General features: G+C 40.5%; 2 protein-coding genes across 3 annotated transcripts; one reads left to right on the top strand and one right to left on the bottom strand.

The window, feature by feature from the left end:
- Nucleotides 1-6467: 6467 nt before the first annotated feature.
- On the top strand, nucleotides 6468-12223 carry LOC306863881 (ER lumen protein-retaining receptor 3-like). 2 transcript variants are annotated; one of them, XM_079407462.1, is made up of 5 exons: nucleotides 6468-6790; nucleotides 7171-7271; nucleotides 9519-9677; nucleotides 10733-10985; nucleotides 11293-12223. In XM_079407462.1, exons 1-5 carry the CDS (start codon nucleotides 6700-6702, stop codon nucleotides 11334-11336), a joined length of 648 nt encoding a protein of 215 aa, XP_079263588.1. In that variant the 5' UTR covers nucleotides 6468-6699; the 3' UTR covers nucleotides 11337-12223. The 2 variants fall into 2 exon arrangements, with proteins under 2 accessions (XP_079263588.1, XP_079263589.1); XM_079407463.1 differs by having other exon boundaries at nucleotides 10733-10863; nucleotides 11368-11920.
- A 267-nt stretch (nucleotides 12224-12490) lies between these two features.
- On the bottom strand, nucleotides 12491-18946 carry LOC306868630 (GTPase IMAP family member 7-like; the record flags this gene model as incomplete). Its single annotated transcript, XM_079414888.1, has 3 exons — nucleotides 12491-12903; nucleotides 14287-14787; nucleotides 18916-18946. The coding sequence occupies 3 exons, from the start codon at nucleotides 18944-18946 to the stop codon at nucleotides 12491-12493; spliced, it is 945 nt and encodes a 314-aa protein (XP_079271014.1).
- Nucleotides 18947-23903: the final 4957 nt, after the last annotated feature.

Below are 23903 nucleotides of genomic sequence, written 5' to 3'. Positions count from 1 at the left end.
CTGACAGACGTCTTTCATATGTCAGTTTTACATATGTTCTAAATCATAAACATCTAATAGACGTCTATTTGATATCTAAAAGGAAACGTCCTATAGATGCATTGCAGATGAGCAAACACCCTAAAAAATATGTCTTGTGGGGGAAAACGTCTCGGTTACATATGTAACCCTCGTTCCCTGAAGGATGGAACGGAGACGTCACGTCGGTGACCCGACGAATTGGGATCTCGCTTAGAGAGACCAATCCACTTCGAGTGTAACTAAACGAGCCAATGCACATTGGCATGCGATTATTGCATCCAGCTGCCGCTAATCACAGCGTGAGTATAAGTAGGCAGCAGGTGCAGCACATATTCAGGTTTTCGCTGAGGAGCCGAGCCAGTGACCCGGCCGCTCAGCGGTGGTACAGCAGCCGTGGCGACGGGACATGAAATCTCCGTTCCCTCCTTCAGGTAACGAGGGTTACATACGTAACCGAGACGTTCCCTATCAGTCGGTCACTCCGAGTCACATCGGTGACCGACGAATTGGGATCTCTACCAAAGGGCCATGGATACTGCCCCTTCCAGTGTCCTGTAGAAGCCTCCTGAGCCCCTATTTTTTAGCGCAGGTCAGGGCTAGCACAGAAGACCAGCTACTGTTGCCATGGCAATACCTACTCAGTAAGACTGGATAACACTGGGAAGAAACGTACCCGTTCCACTTGGAACCAGACGCTGCGGAAGCCCACCCTTCCTGAAGGAGGTTCGGAGCACTTACGCATATGATCAACCGTTTAGGTGCATATGGAAGATTAGAGGAGATTGTACCTCTTGGATAATGGCAGAACACCTGCCGGGGAAACACGGGCTCTCAGGCTATACCGTGGACTATACACATATGGGATCCGATTAGGCCTTACATATGGGACCCAGCCCTCTACCGGTTCTCACGGATTCAAAGAGTGAGGGCCTGGCGTCAGACGCTCCGCCACATCTGACTGCCGAGGGGACGGAGGAACTCGACAGGGTCTACAGTACGGACTCTCTGGAGCAGTTTTAGCAAGCCGACCCGAAAACAGAGCCTCTCAGTGCTTCTACCCGTTTGAGGTGAGAAAACAGGAGGAAACCGGTTCCACACGAAGGCTATAGAACCTAGCGAATGTGTTAGGGGTCGCCCAGCCTGCAGCTCTACAAATATCTGCCAGCGAGGCGCCACGAACCAACGCCCAGGAGGATGCAACAGCTCTAGTAGAGTGAGCTCTCAACCTGAACGGGCAGGGCACACCCTGTGCCTGATAAGCCAGGGTGATGGCGTCCACTATCCAGTGGGCCATCCTCTTCTTGGAGACGGCCTTCCCCTTCTGCCGGCCTCCGTGACAGACAAAGAGCTGGTCTGAGGTCCTGAAGCTTCACGTCCTGTCAACGTAGCATCTCAACGCTCGGACGGGACAAAGCAACAAGGGCTGGGTCTGCCTCCTCCGAGGGCAGCGCTTGCAGGCTCACCACCTGGTCCCTGAAGGGAGTAGTGGGAACCTTGAGCACATAGCCAGGCCGGGGCCTCAGGATTACCTGGGAGTCAGCCGGCCGTCAGCTGAACCATCTGGGGACGGAGTCTCCACTCTCCGGGGAGCGCAACTCGTGACAGCTCGTCGGCTGCCCGGTTGAGCAAGCCCAGAATATTAATGGCACGAAGCGACCTCAGATGCTTCTGACTCCAGAGGAGGAGGTGGCGGGCGAGTTGCGACATGCGACGGGAGCGCAGACCACCTTGTCGGTTGATGTACGCAACGGTCGCAGTGTTGTTCGTGCGGACCAGTACGTGTTTGCCTCGTGAGCGCCTTCTGAGACGGATGAAGGTCAGATATACCGCTAGCAACTCTAGGAAATTGATGTGCCAGTGCAGTTGGGGGCCCGTCCAAACCCCCGACACTGCAAGCCCGTCGAACATGGCGCCCCAGCCGGTGGTGGAGGCATCTGTGTAACCCACAGCATGCCTGGAGACCTGTTCCAGGGGCACTCCAGCCCGCAGAAACGAGAGGTCTGACCACGGGGTGAGGTTTCGGCGGCAGGCCGGTGTGACTTGGACCCGGTGAGTGCCACGCTGCCACGCCCACCTCGGGACTCAGCCATGGAGTCAGTGTTGAAGTGGTCTCATATGAAGCAGCCCCAGCGGTGTGACTGCCGCTGCAGCTGCCATATGCCCCAGGAGCCTCTGAAATTGTTTCAGTGGGACCGTTGTCCTGCTCTTGAACGTATTCAAGCAGTTCAACACCGACTGAGCACATTCCTGCGTGAGGTGTGCTGCCAGACTGACCGAATCCAACTCCATACTGAGAAAAGAGATCCTCTGCGTCGGGGAGAGTTTGCTCTTTTCCCAGATGACCCGAAGGCCCAACTGGCTGAGGTGTGACACCAAATCCCTGTGTTCGCACAACTGGTCCTGAGACTGAGCCAGTATGGGCCAGTCGTCGAGGTAGTTGAGAATGCGAACGCCCTGTTCTCTCATGGGAACAAAGGCTGCCTACGCAACTTTCATGAAGACACAGGGTGACAGGGACAGCCCGAAGGGCAGGACCTTGTACTGATATGCCCGTCCTTCGAACGCAAACCTCAGGAATGGCCTGTGGCGCGGAAGGAATCGACACATGGAAGTACACGTCCTTCAGGTCGACCGCTGCAAACCAATCTCGGGGACGGATGCACCCAAAGATGCATTTCTGCGTGAGCATCTTGAATGAAAGCCTGTGAAGGACCCAGTTCAAGACGCGCAGATCCAAGATTGGTTGTAACCCACCGCTTTCTTGGGCACAATGAAGTAAGGGTTGCAAGCCCTGTCTTCATATCGGCTGGAGGGACCAGCTCCATCGCGTCCTTCACCAGTAGGACAGCGATCTCTCCACACAAGACATGAGCATCAGCTGCCTTCACTGCTGTGAGGTGGATGCCCCTGAACTTGGGAGGAAACTGAACCGCATAGCCGAGTCAGATGGTCCACCGGAGCCAGCAAGACGGGCTGGGTAGTCGCAGGCACCCAGACACCGTACAAGCAGACCAGCGGGACCACCAACATACCCGCGGTAGGGCAGCGAGGTGGAACACAGGAACACGGCCCGTGGTGGACCAAAGAGGTCTGAGTGTGCAGTGCACGCTTACCTGGTTCCGAGGTTTGGCAGAGGGTGCGTGAGTAGGGCCTTTGATGACGCTCTCGAACCGCCTACTGCTGCCAGCTGGCGAAAGAGGAGGATGAGTGCGGTCCGGAGTTGGTCCGTCCGTGACTCTCGATGCCCTCTTGGGACCCAGAGGCAGAGACAACAGCTTCTTGTCAAGCTCAACGGCACCGCTTCTAGAGGCGGGAGCGGGGACGGACGCAGGGGCCGCCCTCGGCGACAAGCAGACTGGGGCGCTGCGGACGGGTGGAGGCAGCAGCTGCACGCCGGGGCAGGACGTGTTGGATCGCCTCAGCCTGCTCAATGGGCAATTACTGTAGTTATTCTGTTCTGAACATCAAATCCTTTGTTTTTTCATCAAATGTATTCTAAATAGTTGGTTCAATAAAAATATTTGGACTTTATATTTAAAAAGTACCTCAAGTTAGCAGGTAGCTAGTTAGCTAGCCAGTTGTCATCAGCTAACTTTTTTTTTCAAATAGACTATTATAATTTTGTAATTCATAATTATTGATTATATTCTTTTTTAATTTTAAGCTAAAACTGCCTGTACTCTGATTTTTGCTGTAAATGTTTAAAGCAAATTGCTTTGTCAGACTGGGGGGTAAAACGCTCCCTTTGCACAAATTAAATTTTTGTTAAAAATCTAATAACATGAAAACTCTGGACATTTTTCATAGCCTAGTTGGTTTATAATTTGTCATTTTCACTAAAACTGATGATAACTTTTCTGAACACATTTAACTTTTTTGTCTCACTGAAAAAAAAAACACAATCCTTAAGGGGGGGCGTTTTCCCCCACTCTACCATACGTGTGCTATCAGGGTAGCATCCTGCCCAAGCAGAAGAGAGCTCAGACAGACAGGTGATCCTCTCTGACTCAAACGGGACGCGACCCAAATCGTCAGATGGCGGTAGCACGAGGTCAGTGGGTGAAGGACGCAGGGGTCAGAAATAAACTGCATGCAGTTTCACTCAAATATGAGAGCGAAAGCAGAAGATGAAAGGGAAGGCGCGGACTTGGACCTATTTCATCTAATCATTTTCGCATCTGTCGATCATTCCGTCATAAATTCTGTTTGTTTCTATGAATATGAAGACAACCTTCAGATCACGTCTGCTCCTCAAACATGTCTTAAATTACCGTGAGAAAGACGGTGACACAGCACAAGAGAAGCGAGTGATAGAGGCCAGACGTGTGTGTGTGTGTGTGTGTGTATTAATAGCCTGTAATCGCCTCTGGGCGTCCTGATAAATTCCCACGACCTCTGATGGACACCATCTCTCCGTCTCTCAGTTTTCCAGGTTTTTCTCTCCCATTATCAACTCTGTCTGTCTGAATCAAGAACTCTCTCTCTCTCTCTCTCTCTCTCTCTTTCTCTCTCTTCCCTGTGTATTTTCTCTCTTTCCACTGGTTCAGTGTCGGTCGCGCTGTGGCCCTTCACGCATTCGTGTGGAAACTCTCTCGTTTTCTGCTGTTTTGCACTATACTGCCGTGTTTCGCAGTTATGTAAGAAAAATCCTTTGCTAACTTCCTAATTTGATCGTGAATGGTTGACTGCTCTTTCACACTGAGTTTATACGCAACACTCAATCCAAACCATTTAAATAGGCTATACCTGCATCGTTGAAAATTAACCCTGTGACAAACACAGAGAGTCGAAATCACAGATGAACAACACATGTGCAGTGTCACTTAATATGAAATAATGCCCACCCTGCTGAAAAACAAAAAAACTATAGAAACCATCACAGAATTTGTAATGGTTTTACTGGTTATAATGGGAATTGTACTCTTTTTAGCGGAAACTGTAATGGTGCCTGTTGCTCGACTTCTATTGGTGGCTTGTTAAAACCAATAAATCCTAATGGAATAGACATATGTCCCAAAACACACTACAGGAAACCATTTCTTTATGGTTTTAATGGTTAAAAGGTGATGGTTTGTAATGTTTGTAATGGTATTTGTAGTGGAAACCATAAGAACGTCTGTGATGGTTTGTATTGTTATTAGTTGTATTTTTTTGGGTGGGGGGGGGGTCAGCAGGACGTTAATCCACTTTTATCTCAAACAAGCATTGAGCTCCCCAGGATTATACCTTATCCAAGTTTTACAATGTTTTTAGTTTTTATATGAACCACAGATCAATAGGCCTAACAGTAGGCCTATCTGAGGTATGTGATTCTCTTATGTTTGTCGTGTTTTATGTCATGTAAAGCACGTTTCTTGAGTGTATTATGTGGTTTTAATCTGTGGTGTTTTACTGTCCTCTAAAGGAAAAATACTGGCACGGACACTCACCTTCTCGGAGTCCTACTTCTGTATCACCTTTTTTATTCATTGTTGCTCGTCTAATTATGTTTGTATTAAACTTGTTGATTGCTACATAATTTACTTTTTTAATAAATTCTTCAGTAGACTATTGCTATTTTGCCTATCCACCTGAGCTTTTTTATTTTCCTGTACATGCCATATTTTGCATTTATCACATTGAGCTGCAATTGCTTGACAACCTCAGCGAGGGAGAGAGATATTTATAAGGTGTGATTTGAATGTAGCCAAAGCAGCAGATCTATGTGGTCTATTTCACAGCAGTTTTCCATCTGAAGTCACAGAACGACGAGCTAAGAATACACCTACAAAGCCAACTACATCATGATGAGCATCTGAACAAACAAACAAGAGCATTTTTGCATCTGTTATGATAGAAATATATAGTCTTAAGTCTTATATGTTAAAATAGCCTATTATATTAAAAGTACAAAAGTTTTTCCTGTCAAAAAATCCTCAAGGATTCCAATAAGAAAATCGTTATAATTAGAATTTCTATCATAACTTGGAACCAGACTTGAGTGTTTTGTTTGTTTTTTTTTCCTTTGTACAGAAAGTCCTAGGAATCAATGGTTCCAGACCATTATAATTCCAATAGCCTGCTGAAAATAACCTGTACCGGAAATTCTCATTAGAATCCTGTACAATTTTCTTCTTGGATTCATTTAGATTTGACAAGTTTATATAGATGTATGCATGTGTGTATATATATATATATATATCGGTGTACATTGAGGTTTTAGTATTGAATTTGAGCGGTGAGTTAAAACAACAACATTTACTGTGATATACAGCTGTATAATTGCTTTTATAATTCACTAACAATACTATGACATTTAACATCTCAATATTTTGATATTAAATTAGAGATTTTGAGCGCACAGACACAGCTTGGTAGTAGTAGTTGTTTTTTAGCTGACGCGTTTCCCTTTTAAAAGCGCGCTCCGCAGAGGCTGTGACGCGGCTCGTGCACGGGAAACCCCTGGTCACGTCACCGACCAGCGGCGCGAGCGCACAGTCCAGTATAGACCATCAGAGAGACTTTGCAGTAAATTACCACGGATTCTGTTGCGCATATCTAATAAATTATTAAGAGATTTATGCTTGCAACCGGATGACGCGTGCGCGCTGAGCAGCAGAAAGAAAGGAATTTTATTTCAGCGAACATCTGAACAGCTGCAAAACTCTTTAAATCCAGCGCTGATTACCGATCGATAACATGAATGTCTTCCGACTGTCTGGAGATGTTTGTCATCTGGTCGCCATCATTATTCTGTTCATGAAGATCTGGAGATCCAAATCATGCGCAGGTACAGAAACTCATATGCATTAAAAAAAAAAAAAAAAACTACAGATTCATGTGATTTTCATGTAGTTGAGCTTATTATTGAGTGTTATTGGTGATTAATCCGGACCGTGAATGTGGAGCAGAACCGGAGCGGATCTTCTTTAGAAGTCGTTCACGCATGAAAAACGCTTGAAACACTTTTAACAAATAACTTAGACTGTCTTGGCTGTAAATGATCTGAAGCGTTTGCTCAAATCTAGTTTTATTGTGTTTACGTGGCAGCTGATGTGTGAGCCACCTCGCGTGACTTTAAGGTTCTTCAGGGGTTCTTCAGGCTCCTTGAGGAACTCACGATCCTATTTCGTTCTGTTTGTAAGTAAAGTGTGTATTTGTGTGTTTCAGGTATTTCTGGGAAGTCTCAGGTGCTGTTTGCGCTGGTCTTCACCACCAGATATCTGGACCTGTTCACATCATTCATCTCCATCTACAACACCGTCATGAAGGTAAACAACATCAAAGAGACATTTTTTGCCACATAAGAAAACAAAATCATGCTTATCATAATTATGAGATAAAAAGTCTAAATTGACATAATTAATATTATTATTGGCATTTAAAACTGAGATAACGTCAGAATTGATACAAAGTCAAAATGATAAGATACTAAATCATAGGGCTGGGTATTGTGACCAATTCTGCGATTCGATTCTTATTTTTATGGTTTCGATTTCGATTCGATATCGATTAGCTATCAATATTTCATTTAAAATGTTAGTTTTGCAGACATGGGATCCATATTTTGATATAAATGCTGGTAACTGAAACTCTCCTACTTAAGTTTATTACTGAAATACACATCTACATTAATAATAGGGTGCACACAGTTGTTTTTTTTAGTGGAGCAATTCAAAAGATGAGTGAAGTGACATTCAGCCAGGTATGGTGACCCATACTCGGAATTCGTGCTCTGCATTTAACCCATCCAACGCGCACACACACAGCAGTGAACACACACACACACACACACACACACACACAGACAGACACAGAGCAGTGAACACACACACCGTGGCCAAGCCTCCGCCTGGGTGAACCGCCTTCTTGATCATGGTAGGTAAGTATATCTATAGATGGTGACACCTTCAGGACGAGAGGTGAATATTCATATCCTCTTACGTGAAGCACGCGCATTAAGAATCGATTCGGGGATTTCCCGAATCGATATAGTTGCGTTAAACTGAAGATCGATTAAAATCGGAGAATCGATATTTTTTACCCAGCCCTAAAATCATAATTGTCAAACTGATAAGATACTGTCATAATTATGAGTTTCAAAAGTAGAAATTATGAAGTCATAACTATGACAAACAATGGCAGTCAAAACTGAGATGAAAGTCGTAATTATGAAAAAGTTACAAATTATAAAATACTTTCTCATAAAAAATATGACATTAAAGTATAATTATGATATTAAAAAAGTAAAAAGTTGAAATTAAGAAATTAAGATAAAGTCATAATATATACATAAAAATATCTATATATATATATATATATATATATATATATATATATATATATTTTTTTTTTTTTAATAATAATTATGGCTTGGTATCTCAATTTTGATGTATTTCAACTTTGTATGCCACAATTGACTTTATCTTATAATTATGAATTATTTTACTTTTAATGCTTTGTCATAATTATGATTTGTTTTTTGTTTTTTTTGTGGCAGAAATCGTCTTCCATGAAAAACAAACAAACACAGCTGATCTTGAAACTGTTGTGATTGCTCAGCAAATGTTTGCACTGAATTGTTATTCTAGTTTGCCCACTTAAACTCATTCAAAACTCATGGTAAATCTGTAGGACATTATGTGCATGACTAGTTCCTGAAGCTGCCAAACCACAAACACTCAAACTACGTTCCTGCAGCTCAAGTGGTAGAACAGGGTGCTTGCAACAGGTTCGAATCCTAGGAAGTGTCACTCGGGATGGAAGCTGTGTCTGGCAGATGCAGTAGCAGCTCCTGACCGTAAATTTAGGTGGGGCCAGTTCTGGGTTGTAGGGCTAGTTTAGAATAAACTCAAGAAAGCTTATAGTCTAATCGCTGAACACATGCGCACACACTTTTGACAGAGATCTAATGCACTTGCGTTATTCAGCCTGTGGGCAGCATGCTAATGTTGATCGACAGGCTCTGAAGTACTCAAAAGTGCCATAGAATTATTGCCTTAAGATTGTCTCCGAATGTTGATTTACAATGATACAAGTTGTAGAGGCATTTAAGTGAGGAAGCAAATATCATATCAAATATCAAAACAAACACAACAAAACTATATAAAGGCTTTTCACGTGAGCAAATTTAAACTAAAGGATTAACACTTTATTCATTTAAAACACTACTCCACATAGGAAAAACAGACATGCCAGCTAGTTACTAACCTGATGCAGTCACATATATCTGAAGCTGACTGATATCGTCCTGATCTGGAGCGAGATAAGGTAATGTGGAAATAAGAGAGGAAGTCTGAAAACGGCCGAAATGGCTCTCATTTAAAGCATGCTGCAGTTCCACTTTTCACCACAGATTTACATTGTAAAATGTGTGGGGCGCTGTTGAGTTCAGGCGTTTGTTGCAGAATACTGAACACATTTACAGTTTATTATTTATTCAGTTTATATAGAGTTCCATGTTTTGGGTGGGGTTGGACCCTGGACAGATGTGTGATAGGGATCTGTCTGTCTCTCAGGTGGTGTATCTGGTCCTGGCGTATGCCACCATCAGCCTCATCTACTTCCGCTTCAGGAACTCGTACGACTCTGAGAGCGACTCGTTCCGTGTGGAGTTCCTGCTGGTGCCGGTGGCCGGTCTGTCGTTCCTGGAGAACTACGCCTTCACGCCGCTGGAGGTCAGAGCTCGACGCTGAGTGCTTTAGATGTAAAAGGGGTCATGAACTGCCTTTTTTATTTTGTACTGTTCTCTGAGATCCACTTATAATGTCATCAAGATTTTTATTTAAAAAAACATAATTTTGAAGCAATAAGCTATTTTCTGTCCTGTTTTAACCCCCCTCATCAGAACGCTGTTGTTTGAATAGGCGTGGCGGATTGTTGACTCCCACTGCTATGATTGGCTAATAGTTGTGTATGTTTGATGCGTTTTAACAAAAACGCATAAATACTCCGCACATATTAAATGATCTATGAGAAGACACAAAGCAATAGTGACCATGTAATGAAAACATTTATTCACACTTGAGTTGCAACATGACTGTCGGAGCCTATATAGTTGTCAGAATCGTCTTTTAGTTTACATTTTTCTGAAAATCCCACTTCGAATTGTGCTTTGTTTGTTAAAGAATCCACGATAAAATGATGTGAACAAAGGACCAAGTTTTTACTGACGCAGTCTTACTAAAAATAAAGTCCATCCACTCTTTCCTAACTTTGGGATCAGAAGGAAGGCAATGCAAATACTGTTTTTCCACAACTTGGCACTGCACAGCTTCTTGTTGTCTTCGGAGCCATCTTTATCGTTAGGTTTCTGGGTAGATCTGCGAGTTCGCCTCTCTCATAAACTACATGCGTGAATCAGTGGGCGGGGCTAAACAGGCAGTGCTGTAGAATCGGTAGGTGGGGCTAAACAGGCAGCGATGTAGAATCAGTGGGCGGGGCTAAACAGGCAGTGATGTAGAAGCAGGTGTTGATCATCTTCTGTGGAGGCGGTGCTTATCCACACTATTACATCATAGAGTAGAACATTCAAAACGCTGTCGTCTTGACAGACTGCCTTCATTATAAACTGTATAAGACTAATGACAACGGTTTGAGTTGTGAAACTTACAGGATGTTTTTATAGTACAATGACCTCTTATATGTCAAAAGATCAAGGGAATTTTGGTTTCTCAGTTCATGACCCCTTTAAGATGAAACATTGTCATGACGGATCTCTGTGTTTGTGTAGATACTGTGGACGTTCTCCATCTATCTGGAGTCGGTGGCCATCCTGCCGCAGCTCTTCATGATCACTAAGACAGGCGAGGCTGAGTCCATCACCACACACTACCTGTTCTTCCTGGGCTTGTACCGCACACTGTACCTCGCTAACTGGGTGTGGCGCTATCACGTGGAGGGATTCTTCGACCAGATCGCCGTGGTGTCCGGCGTCGTCCAGACCATCTTCTACTGCGATTTCTTCTATCTGTACTTCACCAGAGGTCAGCAGACATCTCACAACTTTGAGCTTATATCTGTTTTCATGAAATGATTAAATGATTTATTGATCAATGTTATTTCTTTGTATTTTGTTTTCTATCTGTCTGTCCATCTATCCATTTGTCTGTCAATGCATCCATCTGTCTGTCCTTATGTTGTCCATCTGTCTATCTTTTTGTCTGTCTGTCTATCTGTCCATCCATCCTTTTATCTCTCCATCTTTCTACCTGTCCAACTGTCTATCCTTCTGTTGTCTCGTCTGTCTTTATCTGTCTGTCTCCATCTATCTATCCATCCATCTATCTGCAGTGCTGAGAGGAAGTGGAAAGATGTCTTTGCCAATGCCGGTGTGAGTTGTTGGATCAGGCCCCGCCCCTGCATTAGGCCACACCCAGTCGTGACATCATCACACGCCGCCGCTGTAGTTCTTGTGTTTGAGCTGCATGTGCGGCTGGTGTAATCGTGCCTTACAGTGATCAGATCTGCTGGACGTGTCTCATCTTTGATGCCTTAATGTGTTTCTGTTCATAAAGACAGTGTGTGTGTGTGTGTGTGTGTGTGTGTGTTTATATATGAGTGTATGTGTGAGAAACACTCTACATTCTGTAGTTCATAGTTTGCTTTTCTCATTTATTCTCAGTCTCATTTTTTTCTGTAGTACATCATTTTGTTTATGACCAACTATAAATAGTTTTTCATTCTGTAAAGGGACATTTGATTTGGATCTTTGAGTGTTTTTGTGCCAGTATAACCGAGAAAATCACAAATGTTTGTATAAACCACATTTCAGTCTGAGAATGACATTTAACAGATGTCTGGCAATAGCATAATGATTTTTTTAATGAAGATGGGCAGTTTATCTGCCCTGGTTTTTTATAAAGCATGCCAATAAAGAGTTTCTGTCTCTGCAAATGAGTGCAGAAACACACTTCAGTCCATCTGTGGGTCACGGCTCTTTAATTCATTAAGTGAATCAGACATTCATGATGATTAAACGGACATTATTAAGCAGTCATAAATTAAAAAAATATATATACATATTTTGTGTGAAGATGCATATTTTTTAGCACAATGAAAATAATTTGCATTCTCATCCTCTCTAACTTATCCTAACAAAATCAGCATAAATGAAATTAAATACAACTAAATATGTACATATATATTTACTGTGTGTATATATATATATATATATATATATATATATATATATATATAATTTTAAATAAAAATTTTAATATGCATTTTAGTGTTTTGAAAGTGTTTTATTACATATATCACAAAAAATAATAGTCTTAAAATAGGCCCCACTTTCTTTATGAATATAATTTTGGTGGAGTTGTCCTGAACATTTTGTGAATTTTTAATGTATTTTTTTTTTTGGGGGGGGGTTATGCATGATCTCATTGTAGTACAGACATTTGATCACATCTAGAGCAAGTGTTAATGATATGTATTTTTATCTGCTTATGCATATTGTATTACTAAAGGTCTCTGAAGTGTGTGTGTGTTAGCGCAGGAGCGTCTTCTTATGTTTGCACAGTACTTTGGTTCCCTCTCTCACGGCTCCGCCCATCACTTTAGCAGCGGTTGTGATTGACAGCGGTGTGGAGGAAATGGCAGCCACCCTCTGCACAGCTTTGACCTTTTTCCCTTTGCCCTTCCCTTTCTCCATCACGCCGGACGCTTCCACCGCACCGCGGCCCATGGACGTCAGCAGCTCGTACCAGAACAGATGCTCCGCCCTCTTCCTCGCCTCCTCATCCTCCTCCTGACCGTCTCCCAGAATCCTCTGCTGCATGCGGCGTACAGCTGTGTCAGCCTGCAGCAGCATGTCAGCGGTGTAATGCGCTCCTGCGTTACACTCCATCAGCAGATCGATCTTCTTCAGCAGCTCGGTGACCTGCGACCTATCCTCGAAACCTTTAGTCAAGTCACATTTATTTTTGCGGTGTTCTTCAAAATACACAGTTTCAAAGCAGCTTCTTGCTAATTAATATCTTAATCTCTTTATGCCTTATAGTCACATTTATCAGAGCTCTGAGATAAAATAGCTGCATTTTACGACAAGACAAGCAATCAAGCAGTTGAGATTTGCTTACATCTTATAATTCTGAGTCTTTTTTTAAATTCAGTGTTTATTTCTCTCAATTCAGTGTTTGTTGCAATTCTGACTTTATATCTTGCAATTCAATGTTTATTGCAATTCTGAGTTTATATCACACAGCTCTGACTTTATATCTCACAATTCAGTGTTTGTCGCAATTCTGAATTTATATTCTGCAATTTTATATTTGTCTTGTAATTCTGTTAATATATCAATTTTCATTTTATATCTCGCACAATTCAGTGTCGCAATTCTGAGTTTATTTCTCACGATTCTAAATTTCTATCTCACAATTTTGAGTTTATATATCGCAATTTGAGTTTATATCTCACAATTCTGTGTGTCACAATTACAAGTTTATATCTCACAATTCTGAGTTTATTTCTTGCAATTCTCAGTTGATATCTCGCAATTCTGTGTGTCTTGCTATTCTGAGTTTATATCGCAAAATTTTGAGTTCATGTCTTGCAATTCAGCGTTAATATCTCATAATTCTAAATTTATATCTCTCAATTTTGAGTTTGAATCTCGCAATTCTGTTAATATCTTGCAATTCTGAGATTATATCTCACATTCTATTTATGATTCACAAAGGTTTCTGTCTCATAATTCTAACTGTATATCTCACAATTCTATTAATATCTCATAATTCTGTTTCTCGCAATTCTGAGTTTATATCTCACAATTTTGAGTTTATATCTCGCAATTTTGAGTTTATAACTCACAATTCTGCATCACTATCTCAGAATTCTGAGGTTACATCTCGCAGTTCTCTTCATATCTTGAGTTTAAATTTCACGATTCTGAGTTTAAATCTGAGTTTATGTTTCGCAATTCTGCAATATCTTGCATTTATATCTCACAGTTATGCTTTTTTTTTTATATTTACATTATTTTTGGCATTTTATGCTGTTCTTTAGATAGAACAGTATAAGTCGACAGGAAGTGAAGTGGGAGAGAGCGAGGGGGATGGGATCGGGAAAGGTCTGCCAGCTGGGATTCGAACCCAAGATGCCCAGAGCATAACGTCACTACATGTCGCTGCGCTACCCACATCGGCACCTTACTCGCAATTCTGTTTTAATGAAAATTGCGAGACAAAAAGTCAGAATTGTGAGATAATATAAATAAGGTCATTGCAACATTTTATTTATTTTATCCCATTGTGGAAACATTATTATTTGCTTATGTGGTGGTACCTTTAGTGTTGTCAAACACGTGATAGCCGCCTACGCAGCTGCACACAAATTTCCATAATTCCTCACTTTCCTTCAGGAAGTCGTCTGCGGGTTTCGCTCCGAGGACGTCGCCGCAGGTGATCAGGACGACGGTGAAGCGGAGTGGCTGCGGTCCGAACGTGGCGCTGACCCAGTCCAGAGTGGCGCTGCTCTCGCGTGTCATGCGTCCGGCGCGCAGCACCAGCAGGAACGCATGTGGTCCGGGCGCACTCAGCTCCATGCACCAGCTCAGCTCTGCGCGCACCTCATCCGGGCTCAGACAGGTGTGGAAGAACCCCGGGGTGTCAATCAGCCACAGGCTCCGCCCATCCGCCACGCCCCCTGAACGCTGGCAGTGGCTGGTGACCGAAAGGGGCGACACATCTGTCCAGAACGCGGATCGACCCAGAATCTTGTTTCCAGATGAACTCAGACCTGAACCCGTCTGACCCAACAGAACCATCCGGACCTCAGCCGAACCGCCTGAGACAACAGACACGACACGTGATTATATTATTACTAGTGCTGGGCAACAATTAATCGCAACAATTAATCGCATCCAAAATTTACATTTACATTTAGTCATTTTGCAGACGCTTTTATATAAAGCGAATTACAATTGGGGAATACAAAAAGCAATTAATCTTGAAGAGGCAATCAGACAGAGGAAGTGCTCGTAACACCAAGTCTCAGGCATTGTTCAAATAAGTACAAGCTAGGAAGGGAAGGAATAAAGTGAAAGACAACGTTTTTGTTTTTTTTAAATTTAGGATAAAGTCATGTACTGTCGAAAGAGATGAGTTTTCAGTTTTTGCTTGAAGACTGACAGGGATCCAGCATTCCGGATAGGGGTGGGAAGATTATTTCACCAGCCAGGAATCATGAACGAGAATATACTGGAGAGTGATTTTGAGCCTCTCTGTGATGGTACCACAAGGCGTCGCTCACTTGCAGATCTCAGACTTCTGGAGGGGATGTAGGTTCGTAATAGTGAGTGGAAGTAGGAGGGTGCTGAGCCTGTGGTCGTTCTGTATGCAAGCATCAATGTCTTGAACTTGATGCGAGCTATAATGGTAGCCAGTGCAAGGAGATAAAGAGAGGTGTAACATGGGGTCTTTAGGGCTCATTGAAGACCAGTCGTGCCGCTGCATTCTGAATCATTTATAGAGGTTTGATTGTGCTTAATGGAAGTCCAGCCAAAAGAGCATTGCAATAGTCCAGCCTAGAAATGACAAGGGCCTGGACAAGAAGTTGTGCAGCATGCTTTGTTAGAAAGGGCCTGATCTTTCTGATGTTGTGCAATGCAAACCTGCAAGATCGAGCAGTTTTTGAAATGTGGTCTTTGAAAGTCAGCTGGTCATCAAAGATCACACCCAGATTTCTGACCGAAGTTGATGGGGTAATTGTTGATGAACCTAACTGGATGGTCATGCTGTAGAGCTGGAGCGGCAGGGAAGACAAGAAGCTAAGTCTTTGCCAGGTTGAGCTGTAGGTGATGTTCTTTCATCCATGCCGAGATGTCCACCAGGCAGCCTGAGATGCGTACAGCTACCGTTGGATCATCAGGTTGAAAAGAGAGCTGTGTGTCATCAGTGGTAGGAGAAATCACGTGCTTGTATGATGGGACCCAGTGATGTATGTGACGGGTCTCCGGTACTCCCTACTATGGCCGGCCAGTGGGTGGGGCCAGAGCACTCGTCAAGTGAATGATCTCCACCTGTTCTTCCTGTGATAAATGTTGGGGCTGTGTTGGTGTGGGGTGGCCTGCTCCTGGGTTCTTGTTTTGGTTTGTTTATTTAGATTTCCTTATTAGTTATGTTTTGTTTGGTCGGATGCTTGATATCATGGTCCGACTGAAACATTGTTTCTGTTGATTTTATGTTTTATGTGTTTCTTTTATTTATGTTAATACACCTTTTTTCGTTGAAACCCAACCAACTTGACTTTGTCCTCCGCTAATTTGTCACGGCTTGAGCCTGTCGTGACATGTAGTGTATGTAGTGAAGAGGAGGGGTCCAAGAACTGATACCTGAGGAACACCAGTGACCAGTTGATGTGCTTTGGATACCTCCCCTCGCCAGGCCACCCTGAAAGACCTACCAGTGAGATAGGCTTCAAACCAGCGAAGTGGAATCCCAGTGATGCCCAGTAATGAGAGGGTGGACAAAGAGGATCTGATGAATCACAGTGTCAAAAGCAGCAGACAGATCCAGCAGAATGAGAACTGATGATTTGGAATCAGCCTTTGCCATTCGCAGAGCTTCAGTGACTGAGAGTAGCGCAGTCCCAGTTGAATGGCCACAGTTGAAACCTGATTGGTTAGCGTCCAGTAGGTTATTCTGTGAAAGAAATGAGAATACCTGGTTGAAAACAGCTTGTTCAAGTGTTTTTGCTATGAATGAAAGGAGAGAGACAGGGCTGTAGTCTTCTATAAGTGGAATGTTTAATGTAGGTTTTTTGAGCAGCGGGGTTACCTGAGCCTGCTTGAATGCAGTGGGGAAAGTGCCTGTGAGGAAGGATGTGTTGATAATGTGTGTGAGTGCCGGTAAGAGTGTGGGAGAGATTGCTTAGAGAAGGTGTGAGGGGATAGGGTCGAGATGACATGTTGTAGGATGGCTGGAGAGGAGAAGTTTCGATACTTCTGCCTCAGAGAGGGGACAGAAGGGGAAGATGGGAGTTTTAGCAGTGGATGTGGTTGATTGGAGGTCCTGTGTGTGTGGAGGTGAGAACTGACTACTGATTGTTAGTTTTGTCTGTGAAGAAAGTGGCAAAATCATCAGCTGTTATAGAAGTGGTGGGAGGTGGAGGAGAGGGACAGAGGAGAGAATGAAATGTTCTGAAGAGATTATGATAAAAGTTTTTGTGTACATGATATATGAGTGTGTACTGTGTATATTTATCATGTATATAAATACACACCCATGCATGTATATATTTAAGAAAAATATGTTGTTTATATATTAAACATTTATATATATATATATATAGTCTAATTATAAATGATATGAAAATAAATATATACGTAAATGTAAATATTTTCAAAATATATACTGTATGTGTGTATCTTTATATATACATAATAAGTATACACAGTACACACTCACAGATTATATAAACAGAAAACTTTTATTTTGGGTGATTAATCGCAAGTAGGCCTAATCGTTGTCCAGCACTAATTACGGCAAACAAATATAAAGTTTTATATTCAAGATTGTTTTCATGAACATTATGCAGGACTCAATAGAACTAAACTTTTTTTATTTATTTATATGTATAAAGTAATTAATAGTAATAAAAATGCATTAAAAAGGTACTATTATGACATTTATATTAATTCAAAGTAATGCTGTCAAAAGATTAATTGCGATTAATCACAACCTAAATAAACGTTTTTGTTTACATAATGTGTGTGTGTGTGTGTGCTGTGTATATTTATTATGTATACATAAATACACACACATACAGTATACCTATATTTTGAAAATATTTACATATATGTGCATATATTTATATTCATATAATTTATATTATATATAAATATATTTAATATATAAACATAAAAATTTTTCTTGAATATATAAATGCATGCATATAGATAATAAAATACACGATGTCTCAGCGGAGCTGCTAATACTATTTTGTTGTTTTCGTACCTCTGGGTGCATACAATGACAATAAAGATTAAATCATTTATACACATATTATGTAAACAAAAAACATTTATTTTGGATTCGATTAATCAGATAACAGCACTAATTAAAAGTATACAAATAAAATAAATAAACATAAATAAAAATGGAAAAAATAAACAAACAAATAAATAAGACTTAAACAGGGAATGCAATATAATTGATCTTTCATTGCATGAGAACATTAAATGATGCGCTGCTAGGATTGTGGCCCTGCAATAAAAAATACTTTGAATGACTATAAATTTCTTTAGAGTAAAATTCTAATAAAATAAATACAAATAAATAAAATTAAATGCACTAAAATAAAACGTAAATACAGAACTAAGAATGCAATAAGGGTTTTTAGACAAACTCATTACATTCCTAATATAATCCAGAAGATTTTTTATTTTATTTATGTATTTATTTAGCCTATTTTTGGTACAGGATAGCTTGGATTTTATTATGGCAAACGTAGTACAACTAGTGTTAATGCGTGTAAATCAGCTTTACCTGCAGAATAATAATAATAAAGTTAAAATAGACAAAATGACACAAAACTTAAATGCGGTACAATTATATAAAGTAATTAAATAAACAGGATTGCAATACGAAATGTTTATATTGGATCCCTATAATTTCTATCATATGAATCTGAATGCAATTTTTCACATAAAGGGACAAAATAAAAGCAGGAGCATAGTTCTCAATAAGACGTGTATGGTCATTCTTTGTAGGATGTATATCAGACAGAATACTGTGTGATATAAAAATGAATCCAAGTCCCTTTAACTGTGCATCAATCATGATTGTAGCATGAGCTCTGATAAAGACTGGCGATCCATCCCGTGATGCTGCGGGATAGACTCAGTCAATCCGGATCATTTGACCGCGACTCTCTACATTTACTGCTTATATTTCCACTCACTCACTCACTCACCAGCAGCTGAAGACTCGCTCTCCTCCGCCATATTCCCACACGCGACTGAGACTTAAAGAGACAAACACATCAAACATTTACCCACAAATACTTCAAACACCACAAAAACACCTCAAACCGCGCATCGAGTGTGAGGTGGATCGATATTACACTTAATAATATTTCTGTATGTAAATAGGTACACTATAGGCCCATGTAGTTAAATATACATTTATATATAGCCTACTTTAGAAAGTATAGTAATCATTTAAGTGCATTTGGTTTCTAATGTGTTCTGGTAATTATTAAATAAAACTAATTTCTGGTAAACATGAGGTAATAATCACAGAGAAAACACTTGAAACATGTATATTTATTCATTTAACAAAACATAAGATACAAATAGACTTAAATCTTTATCTTTACAATTGATTTGTACAGTAAATAGCCTACAGTCGAATATGCTGCAGGGTTTCTATAAACATGTTAATAATAATAATCATTTCTGCACAAATAAATATTTATAGATTTTTTTTCCACAGATAAATGATTCTCTTGCAGAGATGATTTGATTTATTTTATATTATAATATATATATATATATATATATATATATATATATATATATATATATATATATATATATATATATACACACAACCAGCATAACAACAGACCAACATCAAATCCAATATTTTTAAAATATTTTAAATGAAAGATGTAAATTGTTTGAAATTAAAAAATAAAAAATGATTAAAAATAATAAAACCAAAAAAAAAAAAAAAAAATTCAAGTAAATAAATAATTTTTAAATAAAAAACAAAAAATATTGAAATCATAAACGTAAAACTACAATAAATAATTTAAAATATAAACAATTAAAATGAAAGGCTTATTGAAAATGAATAAAATCATAATCATAAAAACAAAATAAACCACTAAACTGAATGAAATCATAAAAACAAACAAAAAAAATTATATCAATAAAACGTTTACTAACAAAAGAAACAATATATTATAAATAAAATGTTTAAAATGTGCCATTTATATTTGATTTATAACATTATAATTGAATATATTTTATAGTATATATTATAATAATTTTCTGTTTTTTTTTTTTTTAGATGACATGGTGAGCAGCGGTCCAGACTGGGTTTGATTAAACTGTTGATTTGACCCACTCCACCAGACTCCTGACCGGATGCCCCCTGCGGGTCACGGCGCCGTCATCCTTGTCCTGGTTCTCCAGGTCCGGCTCTGGATCGCTCCAGTCCAGCTCCTGCAGGTCTGTCAGACTGCCTCCCAGCAGATCCAGGCTCTGGAACAGGTCCATCATCTCCGTCAGCAGGTCCTGACCCTCGTCCGCAGGCATTATGGGATGTGAGGCGGCCGAATCACTGAGTTCAGGACACGAGTGCATCTGCAGGAGGCTGTTACCATGGCGACGGGTGCTGTTTTCACAGGAACGGGGCTCATCGGTGTAGTGTGAGGTGGGTGTTTCCGGACACGTGACCCCGTCTGTGACCTCTGTGACCTCCACAGGTGCGCTGACCTCTGACCCCATGACCTCTGCTGGAGAAAGAACAGGTAAAGATGGGATTCTTCATTATTTAATAAAATCACATCTGTTTGGGCACATCAGAGCAGCATGAAACGTTCATTTTTAACCTTAATTATGGTGATTATTTTCTGGTGATCCAGTGTTTCCTGTGATTGAAACTTATGCAAACGCATCCTTTATCATTTTTTGTCTTATTTGCTGTAGAAAGAAGCTTTTGGACGTTATTTGCAGATAATATAGACAGTGATACTGGTAGATGCAATAAATGTGAACATATAAATAAATAAAATAAATAAATATTTTATAATAATAAAAGAAAATAAAAAGCTTAGTAAAAAGAGATCAATAGTATAACAATTTCAACTTAAAATAACATTTATAAATAAAAACAAAAATAATTTACTAAAATTAATGAAATCATAAAAATGTTAAATTAAGTAAATTAATTATTGTAAAATTAAAACAATAAAAACCACTTATTAAAAATGAAAAAAAAAACTGAAGAAATTTAAGTAAAATAAAAACAAAATAAAACACTTACTAAATTGAATAAAATAATTTAAAAAACTACATTAAAATTAAAAACTTTGAAATAAAAACAATAAAAAACACTTTACTAAAAAGGGACTGAATCAAGAAATTGTTACATTAAAAATAAGTCGTTAAAAGTCAAAATAAAGAACTCATAAGAACAATTTATGATAAAAATGTAAATAATAAATTCAATCCTAAAAATATAAAAACAAAATAAAATATTTGAAAATAAAAACAATCAATACAAAACACTTATTACGTGTTTAATTATTAATGGAGCAGAACAACTGATCTTCATCTCTCTCACCAGTTTGCATCTGTTCTACTGTATGTAAAGCAGGGGGCGTGTCCTCATCAGCGGCTGATTTGATTGGCGGTCGTGAGGTCATGACCCGCCCCAGAGGCACCGCCCCCTCCAAGTGTTTGGAGCGCAGCGTGTGAATGACGTCCATCAGCCAGCGACTCTCGCGCCACAGCGCAGACAGACTCTAGAACACACACAGCAGATGAGAGAGTGTGTGGGTGTGTGTGTGTGTGAGCAGGTAAACACCCACCTGTGCCAGCTGTGTGACGTGTGCGAGTCTCTCCTTGGCCTCCTGCAGCTCCTCAGTGTCCAGCGCTTCTCTGAAAGCCTGCTGGGATAGGCGGACGTCCAGCTCCAGTCTGAGCCACAGCTGACAGTACTGAGACAGCAGATCCCGCTCGTAGGCCCACAGGTGCACTGAAACACACACACACACACACATCAATCAATCATCAAACACAAACATGACACGTCATCTGTACAGAAAAACACTGTAAAATGCTATATCACATTACATGTTAAATTTACACATTTGCAGTTTTTACAGTAGGGATGAAACAGTACACAAATATGATGGTTCGGTTCGTACCACTCAACACTCAACTTCTAAAACTGTATGTAAACGTAAATTGAACACAATGCAGTTTTTAAATGAACTTTTAAATGATACAGTTTCTATTTGTTGTTAAACTAATCAATTATACAGACACCAGTATTTTTTACAGTGAATTTCTGGCATTCACAGGTTTACTTTACCTTTTCAGGACATCTGTACAGTAATAGTGCTGTCTGACAGTGTGTGTGTGTGTGTGTGTGTGTGTGTGTGTGTACTTGTTTATGCCACACTGTGGGAACCAAATGTCCCCACAAGGATAGTAAAACTTGAAATTTTTGACATTGTGGAAAAATGATTAAAAATAGTAAATGATGTTTAACTGAAAGTGTAAGAATGCAAACAGGTTTTTTGTAAGGGGTAGGTTTAGGGGATGGAAAATATTGTTTGGTCAGTATAAAAGAAATATAAGTCTATGGAAAGTCCCCACAATTCTCACAAACTAATATGTCTGTGTGTGTGTGTGTGTGTGTGTGTGTACAGGTTTATATATCCTGGTGGGGACCTGAATACACACAGACTCATGGGGACTCGTGTCACGGTGGGGACATAAATTGAGGTCCCCATGGGTACAAAAGCTTATAAATCATACAGAATTAGTTTTTTTTTTTTTTGAGAAAGTAAAAATGCACAAAGTTTCCTGTAAGGGTTAGGTTTAGGTGTAGGGTTGGTGTAGGGCAATAGAAAATATGGTTTGTACAGTATAAACACCATTACGCCTATGGAGAGTCCCTTCAAAGATAGCTGACCAGACTGTGTGTGTGTGTGTGTGTGAATGTGTGCATGTGTGTGTGTGTGTACAGCTGATCAGTGACTGACCCAGCTCAAAGTAGTGCAGCGGGATGGTAAAGGTGTGCTGAGCTCCCTCTGTTGGACGCTGACGGGATCTGAACTCCTCACAGAGCGGCAGCAGGAGAATCACAGACACCTGATCACGAACCTGTAACAGCTCCTGCGTGTAGACGCGGTACTCGCTCGCCTGTGCTCAAACACACACACACACACACACATACGCACGCGTTACTGAACACTTACACATTCATTCTCTGCAAATGATTCAAAGCTTCTGAATAATCAACAATGCATTTGCACAATCAACAGTACAACATGTGTCTTGTTTTGAGTGTTTCTGCACCCCTCTCTAGGCCTCCGAAGACAAATAGGAGACTTCTTATCTGAATTTTCAGATATATTGTCTTTTCTCTGCCTCAAATTTGAGAGAATCCTTCTCTTGGGGGATTCCAACATCCACATGGATATAAAAGACTCCACAATAACAAAATACTTTTTGTTCTTGTTGGAGTGCTTTGAGTTAAACCAACTTGTGGCCTGTCCTATGGACATCTCCAATTTAACATTCCTCGCCAAAATTTTAGAACAAACAGTAGCTTCGCAATTGCTTTCTCATCTTTCTTCTAATGATCTGTTTGAGCCACTTCAGTCTGGATTCTGTAAACTCCACAGCACTGAAACAGCGTTAGTTAAGGTCACTAATGACTTGTTAATGGCTTCTGATTCCGTCTGTCTATCTATACTGATTCTTCTTGATCTTAGTGCCGTTTTTGACACTATAGATCACTCTATTTTAATCACCCGTTTAGAGACTGTCTTTGGAGTTTCTGATACTGCATTGAAGTGGTTTAAGTCCTATCTCTCTGATCGCAAGCAGTTTGTTGTGATGGGCGGTTGCAGGTTTAAGGTCGGTGTGGTGCAATCTGGTGTTCCCCAGGGATCAGTTTTGGGCCCTTTACTTTTTAATATTTACATTTTTCCACTTGTCCACTGTCTTTTCTGTCTCAATGTTTTACTGAGATTAAAAAATGGATGTCCAAAAATTTTCTGTCTAAACAGTGACAAGACCGAAGTGATGCTTATTGGTTCACCTCGCCAGCTGCACAAAGCAGATTCTGTAACCTCAAGTGTGGATGGCTTTACTTTACAGTTTCAAACTAAACAAAAAACATTGGGGCGATATTTGAAACCAACTTAACATTTGA

Source organism: Barbus barbus, assembly GCF_936440315.1.
Source record: "Barbus barbus genome assembly, chromosome: 4".
NCBI lineage: Eukaryota > Metazoa > Chordata > Actinopteri > Cypriniformes > Cyprinidae > Barbus > Barbus barbus.
The sequence above is the reverse complement of the archived record's forward strand: the minus strand, read 5'-3'. Positions and strand labels throughout refer to the sequence as shown.